The 20,822-nt window shown below is 43.6% G+C and overlaps 1 protein-coding gene across 1 annotated transcript in view; it reads right to left on the minus strand.

Moving 5' to 3' along the window:
- The window catches only part of LOC126273366 (uncharacterized), an 809,762-nt gene that overhangs the window by 59,386 nt on the left and 729,554 nt on the right, over positions 1–20,822 (minus strand). The window contains exon 4 of the mRNA XM_049976915.1: positions 2,765–3,182. Within this exon, the coding sequence (XP_049832872.1) occupies positions 2,765–3,182 (418 nt within the window). The remainder of the gene's footprint in view (positions 1–2,764; positions 3,183–20,822) is intronic.

The raw sequence follows: 20,822 nt of genomic DNA on the forward strand, positions 1-20,822 counted from the left end.
TAAACCTAACTAACCTAAGGACATCACACACATCCACGTCCGAGGAAGGATTCGAACCTGCGACCGTAGCGGTCGCGCAGTTCCAGACTGAAGCGCCTACAACCGCTCGGCCACACCGGCCAGCTAAAAGGTTCTGAACTCTGAATAGTGGAACAGTAGTTGGAGCTACAGACATGGGACATCCATTTCGGAAATCATTAGGGAATTCATTAGTCCAAGATACACAATGTCTAGTGTGCCGAGAATACCAGATATCAGGCATTACCTCTCACCACAAACAATGCAGTGGCCGATGACTTTGACTTAATGACCGAAAATAGCGGTGTTTGCTTTTAGTTGTCAATGCTAACAGACGACAACAATGCGTGAAATAACCGCAGTTATGAATGTGGGACGCACGGCCAAGTATCCGTTAAGACAGCGCGGAGAAATTTGGCTTCACACGACCGATGCGAGTGCCTTTACTAACAGCACGACAACGCCTTCAGCGCACCTCCTTTGCTCGTGACCATCGATTGAACCCTGGACGACTGGGAAACGTGGCCTGGTCAGATGAGTCCCGATTTCAGGTGGTAAAAGTTGATGGAGGATTCGAGTGTGGCGCTGACTCTACGAAGCCATGGACCCAAGTTGTCAACAAGGCACTGCCAAAACTGGTAGTGCCTCCGCAATAGAGTGGACTATGCTTACATGGAATGTACTGGGTCCTCTGGTCTAACTGAACCAATCATTCGCTGGAAACGGTTGGGCACAGCTACTTGGAGACGATTTGCAGCTATACATGGACCTCATGTTCACCAACAACAATGTCACCTCACAAGGCCGCGGTTGTTTGACACTGGTTTGCACGACATACTATAAAATTTCAGCACCAAAAATTTGGGCGCCAAGAATGCTCGACATGAATATCATCGAAAGTTTACGGGACATAATCGAGATATCAGTTTGTGCACCACATCTTGCATAAGAAACACTTTCGTAAGTATGATCGGCTATAGAGGCACCATCGCTCAATATTTATGCAGGGGACTCCTACCGATTTGTTGAGTATGCAATGTAGAGGTTTTGCGCTTAGCGGGGCACGAGAAGCTCCGACAGGGATTTATGACATACCCCATGACATTTGTCACCTCAGCGTAGTTTTCCGTCTACACTGTCTCAAGTATGAACGTTTAATTGTAGCCAACGTGTACTTCTCGTCCTGTACATCCTTATGCTACAGGAATTAGTATATGCTACGGGAAATCAGAATATTTGTACAGTACATTTAATTCTACATACATACTCCGCAATCCACCATACGGTGCGTGGCGGACGGTACATCGTATTACAACTAGCATCTTCCCTCCCTGTTCCACTCCCAAACAGAACGAGGGAAAAATGACTGCCTATATGCCTCTGTACGAGCCCTAATCTCTCTTATCTTATCTTTGTGGCCTTTCAGCGAAATATAAGTTGGTGACAGTAAAATTGTACTGCAGTCAGCCTCAAATGCTGGTTCTCTAAATTTCGTCAGTAGCGATTCACGAAAACAAGGCCTCATGTCCTCTAGAGACTCCCACCCGAGTTCCTGAAGCATTTCCGTAACACTCGCGTGATGATCAGACCTACCAGTAACAAATCTAGCAGCCCGCCTCTGAATTGCTTCTATGACCTTCCTCAATCTGAACTGATAGGGATCCCAAACGTTCGAGCACTCCTTAAGAATAGGTCACATTAGCGTTCTATAAGCGGTTTCCTTTACAGATGAATCACATCTTCGCAAAATTCTACCAATGAACCGAAGACGACTATCGGCCTTCCCCACAACTGCCATTACATGGTTGTCCCATTTCATATCGCTCTGCAAATGTTACGCCCAAATATTTAACGACGTGACTGTGTCAAGGGCTACACTACTAATGGTGTATTCAAATATTACGGGATTCTTTTTCCTATTCATCGGCATTAATTTACATTTATCTATATTTCGAGTTAGCTGCCATTCTTTACACGAATCACAAATACTGTCCAAGTCATCTTGTATCCTCCTACAGTCACTCAACGACGACACCTTCCCGTACACCCCAGCATCATCAGCAAACAGCCGCACATTGCTATACACCCTGTTCAAAAGATCATTTATGTAGCTAGAAAACAACAGCAGACCTACCACACTTCCCTGGGGCACTCCAGATGATACCCTCACTTCCGATGAACACTCACCATCGAGAACAACGTACTGGGTTCTATTACTTAAGAAGTCTTTGAGCCATTCGCATATTTGGGAAGCAATCCCATATGCTCGTACCTTAGTTCCAAATCTGCAGTGGGGCACCGAGTCAAACGCTTTCCGGAAGTCAAGGAATATGGCATTCGTCTGATACCCTTGATCCATGGTTCGCAAGACATCATGTGAAAAAAGGGCGAGTTGAGTTTCGGAGGAGCGATGCTTTCTGAAGCCGTGCTGATGCATGGACAGCAACGACTCTGTGTCAAGGAAATTCATTATATTCGAGCAGAGAATATGTTCGAGAATCCTGCAACAAACCGATGTTGAGGATATTCGTCTGTAATTTTGAGGAACCGTCCTTCTACCCTTCTTATATACGGGCGTCACCTGCGCTTTTTTCCAGTCGCTCAGGGGCCTTACGTTGTGCAAGAGATTCGAGATGAATGGAAGATAAGTAAGGTAGGTAAATGGTGGAAGGAAAGGCGGCAGCGCCAGCACGGCCCAATATGAGACACTGAATGTGACGGAACGCTGCCACGGAAGTCGACTTACCGATCTCCTTTGCACCGTGCGGGTACAGGGCGAGGTTCCAGTCGAAGCCGCCGAACGTGAAGTAGGTGGACTCGAGCTTGTGGGCGGTGCCGGTGGTCACGACGGGCGTGGGCGACGTGGCGGTGGAAGCGGGGGCGGAGGAGGCGGGTCCCGAGCGGCCGTGCGAGGAGGACGAGGAGCCGCCCCCGGAGGCGGCGGAGCTGTGGCTGTGCCGGTGGTGGCGGTGCGGGTGCAGCGGCAGCGACGACCACACCGACTGCGGCACGCGGAACTCGGCGTCGAAGGCGGTGCGCAGGTTGCCCATGGTCAGCTCCAGCTGGAACTCGCCGTTCGTGTCGGTGAAGTTGCGGCTGTACAGGTCGCTCACTGGGATGTAGTTGCGGTTGCCCTGCGCCGGCGAGTCGAACGTGAACTTCACCTGCGCACAAACGAGGTGCGTTCCACAGTTAACAACTTCTCTGTAGACGGCTTTGCAGAATAAAGACAAAACAAGTGGTCATGAGCATTTAGACTTCCCAATAGGCCTTCACTTGATTTGAAATCCATTTATTAACCTTTAATAAAGGCAGCATAAAAATACTTTTGGGTTATCTTAGACTGCATCTTAAACTTTAAAACGCATTGCGATAACACCCAAATGAAAGTATCACACTGAGATCTAACTGGGGCGTACAGCCATCCACTATCCGGACATCTGCACTGGTGCTGTGCTGTGCTGCAGGCGAATATGCAGCGCCTGTCTGGTGAAATTCTTGCCATGCTAGGCTGGTGGACACCACCATGAATGAGATGTATGGCACAATTACTGGACGCTTGAGACCACTAAAGTGGAAGAGCTACAAGAACCAGCAGGCATAGTTCCGTCTGACATCGGGCGTGAGGCAGCTGCCCAGTCAGATGGACGTAAGTTCTTTCCCCTCAGATACTCACTCTTGTTTGGCCTCCCACAAGCACCGTCACGTCCAAAGTCCAGAAAAAGTTTTGTAATAGTCTATGTCCACAATATCAAAATAACCGAACGGTTAGACATGTGTAGAAAGAGAGCTCCTCTGGGCTGGACAAAACCTAAGGAAGAACTATCTTCTGGTCACAGTGAGAACTTATGTATATGGAAGTTCCTGAACACAGAGCAGTGTGAAGTAAATCTTGAAAAGTGGGGATAAGCTAGTGGACCCTCAACCTGTGAGTGTGGGGAGGAGTAGACAATGTCTCACACGCGCAACTGTCGTCTGTTCCCGGCACTATGTACAGAAGAAGGTCTACTGCTGACAAACTGTAATGCCTTGGACTTGTGATTGAAAGTGATTTAATCGCTATGCCCATGTTTAAATGTTTTAGTGTCTATGGTCTGTGCACACATGCTTACAACTGTCAAACTTTTTATAACCATCCTTTTAAGTGATGACTCTGACACGAATAAAAAATGTTTTCATGCACACACTATTCATCCACGCTATTTTTCTGGGACCACACAGTTCTTCGACAATAAGGTCTTCATCAATGTCTCGTTTATTGGGGTTAATACTGCAAAATAGTACTTAAAAGTCTTCTGATCTATGGCATATACTGTTGTCACTTAGACCATTGGCACATCGCATACTATTACCTCAACCTGTTATTGTTTTTCCTATATTTTCATCCGCTGAGTGTGTCTCAAAATGACATCAAGTAGTAACGTAAGAAACAGATTTATGTCCTGTTTTTAATCTGACCTTATCATTTCGGGCTGTATTCAACATTGTCACATACAGAAACGCCTCTTTCAACATCACATTGTGATCTCTGATATCTACTTCCGTTTTCAGTTGCTTGACAAACTTGTTTTTAATACTCCATTTAATTCATTACGTTTTCTTAACTTCGCTGTGTCTATACGGTTTGAAAATTGCGAAATGTGGCTAATTGTAATATGGGGTACTACTGGATGGTGGGAAAGCTGAGGTGATGGAAGGGTGTGAAAAGACCACTTTTCATTAAATAATGGCGATGCAGCTAGATAGAGACCAGAGGAATTTTGCAGCTCATGTAGATTGTTGCTTGTGCTCGAACTGCAAACGTGCTTCTTTTAAACGGATTGTCAACCTGCCCCTTCCACTGCGCAAGACGTGATTGCCACCAATCCAGCAGGTATATAATGTTATTCCTATGTGCTACATTTTTATAGTGGGCAGCACACCAACAGCAGTAATATGCTGAACTGATAATGTTTCTCCCTGCAGCCAAACAGACAAGTCTGCAGTGGTCTGTTCTCCACAGCGCAGGCTAAGTGCCCTAGTCGACATTCCACCTCCAGGCGGTGCTCTAAATTGTGATATCGTGGGCGAAAAATTAGCGGGAACAGCAGGTAATTTGATCATGTCCTCTGGGATATAAGGCAAGCGCAACAACTCACCAGACTCATTTAGTCAGTGGAAGGACCATTACGTGTCAACGTCGACAGTAGCAGCAGCAGCAGCAACAGCAGCAGGTTGATCGTTCAGCACCTCCCAGCAGAACAGCAAGAAGGGGAAGGGTGAGTTCTTATTAGATGTCTTTCTTTAGATGTGCACTGCTGGTGTACGTAGTGGTCCACTTCTTTATATTTGCTATTAATATTATTAGTGCATGTAACAGTTCATCTTCTTCTGTGTTCAACAAGTGAGGTGACTTTCAGTGTGTCCAGGCCAACAGCAGTAACCACCATTTCGTTTGACCTGCAGCGACCTCTGACATGTCTTGTCTGTCAGCGGCAGCACCACCGTAGGGTCCTGCAGCACACTTCACCAGCATGTTGGTGTAGGAGAACGAGCTAGTATTGTTATCCATCCCACTCGTCGATGTGGGTAATGAAGACACCCAGCCAGTACCCTGTCTCTCAGAAGAATTGTGCTCGTGGTCCAACGCCACACAGTGCAGTTCTGTACGGTACTGGTTTCCAACATATGCACCGCCCCACGATAATCCGGTTTTACTGCAAGGGCAGAGTGTTCACGTGGTGGATGAGAAGCTACCGATTCCTTACAGTGCTCTACTGTCTCTCAACCCACAATTAACAGCTAACACTTCAAAGCGTCGGTGGACAGTGTACTGGCGTGCTCTGTGAAAGATTAGAAATGCACAGCGAAGTGTTAAAGTGCAGTTTAAGAAGGTGGAATGGGCTGAACTGTGACGTGCAGAGCCATGCATCAACCAACAGATGATCTCCGAGTATTGTACATCACGTTCACCCCTGGAAATTTACTGCACCGGCCTGGTGCTATGTGTAACATCATTGTCCGATGGTACGGCACACATGGTGAGATTTGGAGGTCGATCGGTTTATATGTAAGTCTTCACCATTATGAACTAGTTTGCGCTATGGATGGCGCTATCTATTGTGCTGAAAAGACTGAACATATGAGTGCCTTGTGTTGAAACCGTATACAAAGATATTGGGAACTATATCTGTATGTATAGTGTGGATACAAACGATTTAGAACATTGCATCAATCTGGTGTGAAAAGATTAAGCTAAAGGAACATATAACCTAAAGCTATAGATCTAGAAATAATTGTCGACATCCTTCTAAGACTGTTCAGCGAATTAGTTGATAGGGTTTCTCAGCATTAATAGAATGTAACTGACTTAACTGTAAAGGCTAATAGAACGGAACAGAATGTGGGTAAAGTGTATAACAAGGTGTTAACTATGCATGCGGTCATCGTGGCATGGAAAGCTGTTCAAAAGAAGTTATGACTGCTAAGGATGGGACATTTTGGTCAAGAGCACACACAGAGGGAAACCTTTAAATCAGTTACTGAATCTCTTGATGATTTTCAGCGAAATTAACAATGGCTATGGCACTGCTGATTTCTTTAAATGTCAGAGCGACACTATGATTGTTAAAAGATTCAGTGCCAGTGGTGAAAAATAATACATGTTCGGCATACAGCCTAAAAGCTTAAAAGAAAACAGTATAGAAAGGTGATAGGGAATTTCAAAGAACAACTGTTCTAATGAATCTCATTTTCCTAAATCCCACAAAAGTATTCACTCAAAGATCTCCAGAGGGTGAAACACATTGACCAGTGTACAAAGGAAAGCAGGAAGCTGGGGCAGTGTGAAATGTACAACTATTAAAAAACCTATATTAGATGCTCGATATAGCATTCATGATGAGATTGACATCCAGAATAAAAGTGTCAGCAGTCAACCCCCACAGTATTTATACAAAAACGATCCCGACTATGACTGCTGAAGACATAAGCTGCTGCTGGTAATACTGCTCGCTTGGGTGAGGTTGTTTTAATAATATTTACCTTAGAGAGAGAGGTAAAATCGACCTAGTATGGACAGAGTAGTCTGCGAAACGCAAAAAGCACCAAGCGAGATGTAGCCTAGTGTGCATTTTATGAGTGTAGGTTTGGATGACATATGGCAGGCTGATCTTGTGGATATGAGGGAATATAACATCAGAATAACTGATTCAAATACATTTTAATTGTTATTGATAGATACTCCAAATTTGCCTTGGCATTACCTGTTAAAACAACAATGGGGAGAAATTTTGCAGACAGGTTTGAGCGTTTACTACAGACAGGGAGGAATCGATGCATGGACAACCTCCCAACCATTCATGATGGAGAGTTTTACGATAAGTATTTCTAGACCGTGATGCAGCAGTATGGAATCTACCACTACTCAGCGTTCATCCAGTTAAAGGCGAGTAGCGTGGAATGTCTGAACAGAACAATAAGAACTTAACTGTGGAGGCACTTTAATCTTCGTGGCTCATAGAAATGAATCGATATCCTCCCAGAAGTGATTGCACAGTATAATCGAACTAAACATAGCGCAATAAAAATGAGACCAATCGATTTTTGCTATAATGGTCTCATGGATAATATATATTAACCTATTAAAATGTAGGATCCGCCTAAATAGAGTGTTACTGAGGGCGATTTGTTGCATATCTCGAAACACAAGACAGCGTTTGAGAAGTAATACCTCCAAAAGTGGTCAAGTGAGACATTCACGGTTCCAGAGTGTAGAGAGAAAATCACAGTACTTACATCTGAAGGGACAGCAGTAGCACTGATATTTCACGACGCTTTTTCACTGAGGGAACTGCAGAAGAACTCAGAACCACATGCGTTTTTCATGGAGTATATCGTAAGACGTCGAAGGATTAGGATAGTAGTTACATGTCTTGGTTTCCAGCAACACAAAACAGCTGCATTGAAGGTGACGATTTACTATGTAAGGGAATGCACAGAGCACCGCCAGCACTATAGCATAGCATGCAGGATAGGAATCACATAGAAGTAGGTGGTGGTATGCTCGACAGACTTCCAGACAAATTGTATGTTTTGGGGTATAATTACTGTGGACCTGGTGCAAAACTTCATAAACTCTTGATTCGTAATGATAAGAGGTTTACCCAACTTCACGAGGAGTGTCAAGGACACGACAATGCATACAAAAAACATAAAGACTCCCAGAATAGGACGCTGAAAATCGAATTTTAGCAAATAAAGCTAAGACTATAAGTGCAAGAAAGGATATTGGTATAGGGAAACGCAATGCATAATCACGTGTTGGAAGTAGCAGCCATCAGAAAAGGACTAACCTGAAACCATACAAGAAAGGACTAAGACGCCTCAAACATAAAAAAGAGTTAGCTACTCAACCAGATCGACTGGTCACAACTACAGATCTGTTCAAAGTTACTAGGAAGAAAATCAGCCTTCCACTGCTATGGTGTGTGTATATGGGATACATTGCTGAAGACTGTGGAAATGCAGAGAATGTGGAATTGTGAGTTTAGATGTTGCTGGATGATCTGGGATCCATTGGGTGACATATGCGAAGAAAAATACAAAAAAGTCTACTACTTAGATTCATCTGGAGATTTTCGCCACCAGAGGAGTTACAACGATACTTCACTGACAGAAGACGTATGGTCTACAATATTTATCGCTAGCAAGACCTTAATACAAACTTGTTTGGGCGTCTGTGCATCATGTTTCTCCTAAAGTTTATGAAGAAGCATAATGAGGTACATTAAGCATACACTAGTCAGTTGAGGTTCAGATGCAATGTTGTATACTCCGACTTTAAATGAAGGAATTACTTCCCACCTATTGCTTTAAGCAATTTAAGCAATGATTTCACTGACTGGGCTGGAGACATATATCAGTATTCCAAATATCATAGAGGTTCACGGTAACCATAATCTAGAAAGTAACTGGAGAAAATAAAATGTGGAAATACAACCTGGTGCTTACAATATTGTCTATTTACGCTGATGTTTTAAAACAGTTTGAGAAAGGGACTGTGCTAAAAGCACACATCAACACACTTAAATCTGAAACGGACGTCGAATATAGTGACGGAATTTAACAAGAAAGGTCCAGTACAATGGTTACAGGGTTTCACAAAAGGATAGGTTTTGAAGAATGGCCATAACAAAGTTTACAGATCTAACCATCAGCGGATGTACTTCCTGTCAGTAAACTGCATTTCGAATGTGACATTGCAACAAATTTCTATCTAAACAATAGATTAATTCGTACAATTTATGGATTCTTCTTATCGGCTGGAACAGGGTATGAGATCGTTGAGACCCCTACCAACGCCTTTTACCTGCCAATTACAGCTCAGACATTGAACTAACTGTAGTTGCATATTATGGACGAAGGTGATCAACTTTTCAACCTCTATGGAAAGCAGTTCATTGTAGATTGTATCTAATATGGAACCAACAGTACGATGAACGTGCAGAGACCTGTCAGTGGTGATAACTTTGCTCGAGCGGAAGTGGTGATGGCTTTCAATCAACTGGGACCTGTCAAAGGCAAAAGCGACGACGATGAGCTTTAACTTGCTGGACTCGAAGCAGTGGTGCCCTTTAACCAGATGGGACTCGCAGTAGCTACGTATTGGTAGTGAAAACAGGATATGCGTAAGGTTTAAAACCACCACTCACGACACTTCACAACAGCAAGCTGATAACACATGAGAACTATGAGTTTCTTAAACCAATGGACCTGAAACCTCACAATGCTGTCGTTTGATGTTTTCCATTGGTAGAACACGATGAGTAATGCATCAGGAATACTTCCAACATAAACATTATGCTTCAACAACATGTAACACTATAGACGAAGTTAGAATTTTCATCTAACACCAAGACGCTTTAACCATCTCAAGCGCCGGCCGGGGTGGCAGTTCTAGGCACTACAGTCTGGAACTGCGCGACCGCTACAGTCGCAGGTTCGAATCCTGCCTCGAGCATGGAAGTGTGTGATGTCCTTAGGCTGGTTAGGTTTAATTAGTTCTAAGTTCTAGGGGACTGATGACCTTAGAAGTTAAGTCCGATAGTGCTCAGAGCCAACCAAGCCCTCTCAAGCAAAGAGTTTTATAAATCTTGATGGATCATTTACGAAAATTAATGGTACTGTTACAGTAGCATCGAACCTTACACGTAATGCTTTATCATTTCTGTTTCATTAGATGTGATAAGAACTTAATGGTGTCGAGATTGGCTGTACACGCAATGTAGGCGTAGCGCCAACTCTTAAAACGTTTGTCTCTATTTCTTGCTCAGAACTGAAGATTTAGGAAATGCTGGATTGATAGACAAGCCAATGCACAGAACAATGGAAAATACCAATGATTTACTGCACGTATTCTTTTAGATCTGCTTATGGGATACTTTGAAGACACAGAGCAAATTGTTATGAACTCTAAACAGGAACTTATTGAGGTATGGAATTCAACAGACAACAAAGCATACATTCATGGAGCTCAAGAGGAGAATGAGATCACCATTGATAAGATAATGTGGAAAGTGCCACACTTCGCTGTACTGGATGAGCAGCGTTTGAAGCTTATAAAAATTCTGAACGCCAGTATGTTTGTAACACTAAATTTCCATTCATTGTTTTCGAGTACCCTGTACTACTGACTGTAAGCAGACAGTCGTGGGCTATGCGAACCTCTCTTCAGTTGCATACTTCCAGATTCATCATATTTCCATTTCAACCCAAAAGAAGAGGGGTATATAGCAAATGATTCCAGTAGATTTGATAATTGTCACAAGAATGATGCCAGAGTGTACCTAAACTCAGAAATCTACACGTATGGTAATTCGCAAACCTATAGTGGAAAGGGAATATATACAGTCTAGCATTTGACATGTATGTGAGGTTTGTGCTTCTTACTATGAAGCGGAAGGATATCTACTAGGCTCACAGAAATTGAAAGATCTGGCGCCAGTCCCAATAATAGATTGCTCAAAACAGAGATAGATAATTAAATCTTGACCTATTGACGTACAATTTGAATCTGAATTTTCAGCAAATTCCACAGAATGCACTGCAGTGTTCGCTCTAGTTCTGCATGAGCGTGTGATTAACTGTTGCTTGCCCACTGGTTTTGTTAAACGATGATCAGCATTTCTATAATGATGTTCATAGACAGTGTACATTTAAAGATATAGCATTCACTGCATACACAGAAGCTGCTGGTCTAATAGAGACATTCCCAGCAAGAATTGCATTGTCTGCGTCTTTCAGAGATGTGATGTGTGCTACCTAAAACAGGCAGAAGTGCAAAGTGGTTATGACATGTCTACTATAGAATTCAATCGGATAATCCTGGTATAACCTGTAAAGATACAGTGATGTCGCTTCGATTATTCAACCACATAGATACCATCATCTGTGTCAAAGGTGATGAGGAGACACACACACACACACACACACATATATACACTCCAGGAAATTGAAATAAGAACACCGTGAATTCTTTGCCCCAGGAAGGGGAAACTTTATTGACACATTCCTGGGGTCAGATACATCACATGATCACACTGACAGAACCACAGGCACATATACACAGGCAACAGAGCATCCACAATGTCGGCACTAGTACAGTGTATATCCACCTTTCGCAGCAATGCAGGCTGCTATTCTCCCATGGAGACGATCGTAGAGATGCTGGATGTAGTCCTGTGCAACGGCTTGCCATGCCATTTCCACCTGGCGCCTCAGTTGGACCAGCGTTCGTGCTGGACGTGCAGACCGCGAGAGACGACGCTTCATCCAGTCCCAAACATGCTCAATGGGGGACAGATCCGGAGATCTTGCTGGCCAGGGTAGTTGACTTACACCTTCTAGAGCACGTTGGGTGGCACGGGATACATGCGGACGTGCATTGTCCTGTTGGAACAGCAAGTTCCCTTGCCGGTCTAGGAATGGTAGAAAGATGGATTCGATGACGGTCTGGATGTACCGTGCACTATTCAGTGTCCCCTCGACGATCACCAGAGGTGTACGGCCAGTGTAGGAGATCGCTCCCCACACCATGATGCCGGGTGTTGGCCCTGTGTGCCTCGGTCGTATGCAGTCCTGATTGTGGCGCTCACCTGCACGGCGCCAAACACGCATACGACCATCATTGGCACCAAGGCAGAAGCGACTCTCATCGCTGAAGACAACACATCTCCATTCGTCCCTCCATTCACGCCTGTCGCGACATCACTGGAGGCGGGCTGCACGATGTTGGGGCGTGAGCGGAAGACGGCCTAACGGTGTACGGGACCGTAACCCAGCTTCATGGAGACGGTTGCGAATGGTCCTCGCCGATACCCCAGGAGCAACACTGTCCCTAATTTGCTGGGAAGTGGCGGTGCGGTCCCCTACGGCACTGCGTAGGATCCTACGGTCTTGGCGTGCATCCGTGCGTCGCTGCGGTCCGGTGCCAGGTCGACGGGCACGTGCACCTTCCGCCGACCACTGGCGACAACAACGATGTACTGTGGAGACCTCACGCCCCACGTGTTGAGCAATTCGGCGGCACGTCCACCCGGCCTCCCGCATGCCCACTATACGCCCTCGCTCAAAGTCCGTCAACTGCACATACGGTTCACGTCCACGCTGTCGCGGCATGCTACCAGTGTTAAAGACTGCAATGGAGCTCCGTATGCCACGGCAAACTGGCTGACACTGACGGCGGCGGTGCACAAATGCTGCGCAGCTAGCGCCATTCGACGGCAGACACCGCGGTTCCTGGTGTGTCCGCTGTGCCGTGCGTGTGATCATTGCTTGTACAGCCCTCTCGCAGTGTCCGGAGCAAGTATAGTGGGTCTGACACACCGGTGTCAATGTGTTCTTTTTTCCATTTCCAGGAGTGTATATATATACTCCTGGAAATTGAAATAAGAACACCGTTAATTCATTGTCCCAGGAAGGGCAAACTTTATTGACACATTCCTGGGGTCAGATACATCACATGATCACACTGACAGAACCACAGGCACATAGACACAGGCAACAGAGCATGCACAATGTCGGCACTAGTACAGTGTATACCCATCTTTCGCAGCAATGCAGGCTGCTATTCTCCCATGGAGACGATCGTAGAGATGCTGGATGTAGTCCTGTGGAACGGCTTGCCATGCCATTTCCACCTGGCGCCTCAGTTGGACCAGCGTTCGTGCTGGCCGTGCAGACCGCGTGAGACGACGCTTCATCCAGTCCCAAACATGCTCAACGGGGGACAGATCCGGAGATCTTGCTGGCCAGGGTAGTTGACTCACACCTTCTAGAGCACGTTGGGTAGCACGGGATACATGCGGACGTGCATTGTCCTGTTGGAACAGCAAGTTTCCTTGCCGGTCTAGGAATGGTAGAACGATGGGTTCGATGACGGTTTGGATGTACCGTGCACTATTCAGTGTCCCCTCGACGATCACCAGAGGTGTACGGCCAGTGTAGGAGATCGCTCCCCACACCATGATGCCGGGTGTTGGCCCTGTGTGCCTCGGTCGTATGCAGTCCTGATTGTGGCGCTCACCTGCACGGCGCCAAACACGCATACGACCATCATTGGCACCGAGGCAGAAGCGACTCTCATCGCTGAAGACGACACGTCTCCATTCGTCCCTCCATTCACGCCTGTCGCGACACCACTGGAGGCGGGCTGCACGATGTTGGGGCGTGAGCGGAAGACGGCCTAACGGTGTGCGGGACCGTAGCCCAGCTTCATGGAGACGGTTGCGAATGGTCCTCACCGATACCCCAGGAGCAACAGCGTCCCTAATTTGCTGGGAAGTGGCGGTGCGGTCCCCTACGGCACTGCGTAGGATCCTACGTTCTTGGCGTGCATTCGTGCGTCGCTGCGGTCCGGTCCCAGGTCGACGGGTACGTGTACCTTCCGCCGACCACTGTCGACAACATCGATGTACTGTGGAGACCTCACGCCCCACGTGTTGAGCAATTCGGCGGTACGTCCACCCGGCCTCCCGCATGCCCACTATACGCCCTCGCTCAAAGTCCGTCAACTGCACATACGGTTCACGTCCACGCTGTCGCGGCATGCTACCAGTGTTAAAGACTGCGATGGAGCTCCGAATGCCACGGCAAACTGGCTGACACTGACGGCGGCGGTGCACAAATGCTGCGCAGCTAGCGCCATTCGACGGCTAACACCGCGGTTCCTGGTGTGTGCGCTGTGCCGTGCGTGTGATCATTGCTTGTACAGCCCTCTCGCAGTGTCCGGAGCAAGTATGGTGGCTCTGACACACCGGTGTCAATGTGTTCTTTTTTCCATTTCCAGGAGTGTATATATATACAACTGAGATAGGTTTTCTGGAAATAACAAAGACATATGGTAAAGAAATTATTCTTTTATTAAATTTCGACAGATACAGCTCGATTCTTGAGGTACAGTTTGGTTCTAATATTCAATGCACACATACTATTTTTTACACAATAACAAAAAGGGTACTGTTTGAAATATTTACAAATTTGCACTAAAACTACGGCAGATATTTATTCTCACAGTACAACTAAATTCCACACTTCCATTGGTACAAGTGACAGGATTCTAATACAGCAACTAAATAACAACAACAGTTTTGATGGAGTATGAATTATTTATATATATCTATACTTTAAATATCAGACATGGATGGCTACCAGCAAGTGTATGCAAAAACTATTCTATTTTTGTGATGAGCAAGGCGAGTGTGTTTATTTATGATAAACAATTTTTGTTGATGTATGTGGTACACAGATACTTCATAAGTGCATTTTATGTTGATGAAAACGGGGCTCAGATATTTTTTTTACAAGGTAAATATTTATAAGTATACACAGTGCACATTCCTCCCACACATAGTGTGCTTAAACAAATTAATAAATTCTAAAGCGACACACACTCACACACACAGAACATTACTTATACTATGATAAAATGGTCATACTATTCTGCACATTTACACCCAGTCTCATCCTCCCCCTCCCATTCAGTCAGAGTTCACCATCCTCTCTCTCTCAATAAGTGAGTAGTGTGAGTATGGGAGCATTTAATACTTTCATGGAAAATCACCCTTTTATTGGCATTAGGTGAAAGGCTAACTTCAGACTGCAGCACAGTGTATTCCTCATGTCCTCTGTATCTAATACTAGTTTGGTGCACGATATTTGGTGGCTATGGTAGAGCATCACCAGCACCGCTGTATGGGCACTGCAAATACTCTATGATCGAGAGCCCTCTTAATGCCGCAAAAACTCATCCCCTTAGGCCACCTCCGGGTGGCACCTTGCATTGTGCAATATGCATACGTTTTAGCTCACAGTGGTACAAACTTTGCAGTCGGTGAACCATTCACCTCACCTTTCATCAGGCTGATAACGTTCTTGTTCTGTGGAACAATACCATAAGGATTATTGGCCTAGTATGAAGATATGTCAAATTCTTTGTCATAGCATCGCATAGCTCTAAACAGATTGAAGCCATTAACCCAATAGATGAAGCTATATCTATCCATTACTTCATTTCTGCAAAATGAGTTTTCAGATACTCATATTGGAATCACTATGTATGGAGTTTCGATAGGTCTAGTATGGATGTCCCCATTGACAAAGGTTTCATGAACTCTACTGCAAACGTAGCCATCTCCACAACAACGAAGTTCTCACTGAATATTGTTATCGGTTTAAATTTTGGTCTGCCATCACATTTTCTTATACCCCATTCCATTCAGTAATAGTCAAAATTTAACGATGTTCTCTCAAATTCTTCATTGGAATGGCAAAAATTGAATTATTCATTAATTTAAAAATCTTTCACAAAGTCAAGTGTTATGGAAGATCTCTCTTTCGTATTCAAATCAATACACTCTTTCAATCAGGGAATATTGCCTAGAAAAAGATAACCTGTTTGATTCTAACCAGCCTCATCTGCTATCTGAGACACTGCTCTAAACTATGATACTGAACAATGTATCTCCACTTCTGCCCCAATGTTGCCACCTGTTCTGAGGTGTAACAAGTTGTTCCGGACTCAGCTGCTAACCAGTTGTCAACTCATGCAAACAAACTGGGGATGTGAGTTATGCCTCCAGCGCATACTACATCTGAATCAGACGCCATACCATCGATTTTTCCATCCAATGCTTTGCATTCTTCTTTATGTACACACGAAATCTCGCCATTTGGCAGTGATTGTTCCATGGTGTGTCTGTGTAGGTTACTGACATCCAAGTACATGATGTAACTTGTATCAAGGGATGCACTGAACCTCTCACCCACACAAGGGTTATTTGCCTTGCTGTGCCTATCGACACATTCACGAAGTCCACCACGGATCTTTCTCTCTAAGAAAAGAACCATCTCAGCATTGGTCAGTAGTTTGATGCTGCACTTCTTTTTATTGAGCATAGTACCCCCAGACAATCCAGATGCTGTATAATAAAAGGCCGGATCCAAAGAATATGTAGTCATGCATACACTCTGGAGGTTCTTGAAAACATCCACGAGCAGGTGCACAACTGTGTCTTTGTGAAGCTTTGTGTACTTTCCTAAAGTGCAGATGTTGAATTCCCACCAGACGTTCACAGCATGCTCATACTCTACATATGTTATGGATTCATGGAAAATGCAATTATGTTGGGTAGTATGATTTCATTGAGTTTCCCTGTACCACCGAAGAGCTTGTATGGGAAAACGCTCTTCCTACTCTCAAGTTGGATCTTTTCATTGTCGGGAAATGCTTATCAAGTGATGTACATACCTTTCTGAGGCAGAGTTTCAACAAGTTTCCGGATTTGTCCCTGCATAAAACATAGCGATTTAAGGAATCAAGGTGTAATTCAAGGCATCATTAGTTTAGAGAATAAGATATATATTTCAACACTCTCAGGTAGGACAATGACCTGATCATTCTCCTCACTGAAATTAGCCAAACACTGCACAAGAAAATGAGCATCAAATCCGCTTAAATTATGGACGAGGAAGGGTATGTGTCATGTAACTGATATTTCAAGTTGCACAACTGTGAGCTGCATCATGGGACTTCCCCATATGAGAATAGTGGTCCCTATGAGGAGTTTCTGCTTTTCTATGTAAAGGCACTGAACAAATCTTTACTTCTCTTTTATTTCGTTGTAGGAATGTTGACACTGTAAAGCTTATCGACCTCCAAGGAATGTTTTTCAACTTCAGTGACAAGCCAAACCACGGGAGTACCTTGACATTAGGTGTCTGTAAGTTGAAACTCGAATGACAGGACTATACAGTTTCGTAGGCTACCAAATGTGGTATGTCTTTTTCTGAATAGGTAGTATGTAGGACAGTGGGTAACAGGAGGGAGTAGACATTCAAAGTCGGAATACACCACAAAGGGGCATCACTCCTGATGGAGAGCGTTCTTAAAATTATTTTCGACGGTGGATTTAATGACATTACCAGGTCTTTGGAAAGGCAATCTACTTTATGTTTTATTAAGGGGACCACACCGTGGTTCAGGCAGAAAAAAATCGATTTTCGGTTTTCATCATATTTTAAAAGATGAAGGTTTTATTTAAGTACTCTGAAAAGGATTTTGGTAAAAAAAAATTTTCGAGATTTTAAAGTGTATTTTTCTACTACGTGTGTTTATATGCCACACCCACTTTTCTGTCACCCACTTTTCTGCATATATTTTAAATCTTTATATCCCCTACATTGCACGTTAGGGATTTTTTTTAATCCCGAGTGTGCTTACTATCCTTGGAATGCAACGGTTGGTATTCTTTTGTTTCTGTTGTTTGTAAACAACATGCTTCAAACATGCAGTTAGTTTTGTTCAAGTGTGATTGTGAGTAGTTGTTACACTTACGTTTGCAGTGCTTGTGTGCGTGTGTTTTGTTGTGTTTATTGAAGATGACGAAACGGAAAGGCATTTTCAAGAAACGACGATTTAGGGGAAACAATTTAGAAAGCTTTCTGTACAAGAGGTTATGTTGCCTGGCAACGATGTTTCTAATTGTAATTTTTCAACAAGTGCATCATCCAAGAAGCTCTCACAATTTCAAGAGAGTTTCAACGAATTTACTGTAAGTGACAAGGGGTGCAGTAACATTATTATTAATTTGAGAATATTATCAGATGTAATTTCTCAATTAGTACAATGTAGACAGTGTGGTAAGTTACAGAGTGTAAAAATTTGTGAGAGTGCCAGTGGGAGAAAAGGTCTAGCAATTGCTTTGGATTTAATTTGCACTAAATGCTCAGCTGTGATATCATTCTTCGAAACCAGATGCAAGTGGCCCTTATGAAATCAATACTAGATTCGTTTATACTTTATGATCCATTGTCAAAGGCACAGCTGCAGGCAGGACATTTTGTTCAGTGATGAAATTACATCAAAAACCAAATAAATTTGAAAAACTGACTGAAATATTAGAGAAAACTGTATGTGAGGTCAGTGAGGAAAGCATGAAACTGGCTGCTAGGGAAGCAGTGGAAGAAAATGATGGATGTTCTGATATTGCAGTTGCACTTGATGGAAGTTGGGAGAAAAGAGGACATACTCCTCTGAATGGAGTAGTGACTACCAGAAGTGTAGACACTGGTAAAGTGTTAGATGTGGAGATAATGTCTAAATATTGCAAATGTTCTATAGTCAATGGACATAAAGAATACAACTGTGTGGCTGGTTTAAAGAGGAACAAGTGGTGGTATGGAAGTTCATGGAGTACAACAAATATTTCACCGCTCCATAGAAACAAGTAGCATATAGTACATGAAATATTTGGGCGATGGTGACAGTAAGACATACAACTTTAAGCACATGGAGATGCCATTATTAGCAAAATAGAATATGTAGGCCATATTCAAAAACGTTTGGGAACAAGGCTGCGAAAACTGTTGATATGTGAGGAAAAAATTAGAAGGTGGACAATTATTGACTGGACACGGGTCAGTTAACTAAAACTAAAATAGAAAATTGACATGTATACTATGGGCAGAGAAATAAAGAAAATCTGGAGGCAATGAAGAGAGATGTTTGGGCCATATTCGTCCCTAAGTCCTCTGCTGATGATAAGTCATGTCATGGATTGTGTCCATCAGGAAAAAATTCGTGGTGCAAATACAATAGGGCTAAGGCAACTGAAGAATCTTATTCCCACCAGCATTCTCTTCCAGCTGCTGTTATTACAGCAATTAAACCTATTTTCAGAAACTTGGCTCATCCTGACTTTCTAAGCAAATATCTGCAAGGGCATACAGAACCCTAATAAACGTTTCAACAGCATAATTTGGAACTGCCTTCCTAAAACTGTAGTTGTAGGCATGCATACAATGAAACTAGGAGATCATGATGCTTTTATTACATTCAATTGTGGTAATATTGGAAAGTGTTGGGTCCTGAAAAAGCTGGGAATTAATCCTGGTGAAAATGTGGGCTGCAACATTGCGATAAAATGAGGATAGCCTATGCAGACTGTTCTGCATCTAATATGGCCAAGAAAGCAAAACAAACATCCATAAAGGTGAAAAAGAAGCTGGAAGACCTGCTAGAGGCCAAAGAAGGACCATCATATGCTGCAGGACAGTTTGGATTAACTGTAAGTGACAAATTTTCAAAGTTTTTTCTTTAAAATCAATTTGTGGAAATTAAAATTTTCAGTACTTATGCCCCATTATATCAGAAAATATCATAGATAAATGAATGACATTTTCAGAGACTCAGCATAACATAAAAAGCCACCTGTGGTAATACATTCATTAATAGTCCCCCATTAGGAAGTTAAGAAAAAATATTTTCTGCAGAAAAATTTTAATATTTTTTGTTAATAAATTTATAAAGTATTTCTTAAAACCTATAAAATGGATAAAGTATATTTTAGTACGGATGAGTCTATTAGCATCATGTAACATACAGTAAAGATATTAAGGTCCTGCACCAAATAGTTTTTTTTTTTTTGGAGAAGGGGCAAATACGTGGCCAAATTAACATGGGTTAGGTAGGCATGTTGTGGTCCCCTTAATATCTTGTTTGAAGAAAAGGCATTACCCATCTTGAGAAAATATGATTGTTACACCAATGGTTACTCTTTTGAGGGGAAAGGAGTTGGGACTGTCCCTGGTCGAAACATAATGACGTCTGTCTCCAATGGAGAATAGCTGGAAGTTCACATGCATGTTACACTCTCTGGTCAATTTTAAGAGATGTATGGGTCCAGCGACTATATGTTTATCTTGCTTGCTTTAGTCCAAATAATGAACATGAACTGATATGCCAGTATTCTGCACCGGAAATTTAGGTATGTTCTGGATCTTCATGGGTAACTCGACACCAGCAAAATTATAACACTTATGAATTAAAAGGTACCTACCGAATCGAGATGTGTGCCTTGGATTCTGTTTAATATCTCTCTTTCAAGTCAGGATTCTCACACCCTAGATCCGTTATCGCGTTTTTTAGACAATAATACATGCCTTCCTATCAGCTTTATGCTTAAGATGCTTGATATAGCTTCACTCTCCACTTGCGGTATCGTGGACATTTGGACTGATGTCGAGGTGCAGTATTTGGCTGAGTGCTTTAGCTGGCTCTCTAACTTCCATCTCGGAAAACATCCAGTATACCACTCAAGGTGGTTTTATGAAACCACTCGGCGTTTGATGTGGCCCACGATATCACGCCATTCCCGACGACGAAGCTTATGCTGGCTGCAATGAAGGGCAGGAAGATGCGCGTACCCTACAGTTAAGGCAAGAAGGCGAGGGAGGAGATGGTGCATTGCCCCAGTGTGAACAGCTTG

The sequence above is a fragment of the Schistocerca gregaria genome, chromosome 5, assembly GCF_023897955.1.
Source record: "Schistocerca gregaria isolate iqSchGreg1 chromosome 5, iqSchGreg1.2, whole genome shotgun sequence".
In the NCBI taxonomy this organism is placed as follows: domain Eukaryota; kingdom Metazoa; phylum Arthropoda; class Insecta; order Orthoptera; family Acrididae; genus Schistocerca; species Schistocerca gregaria.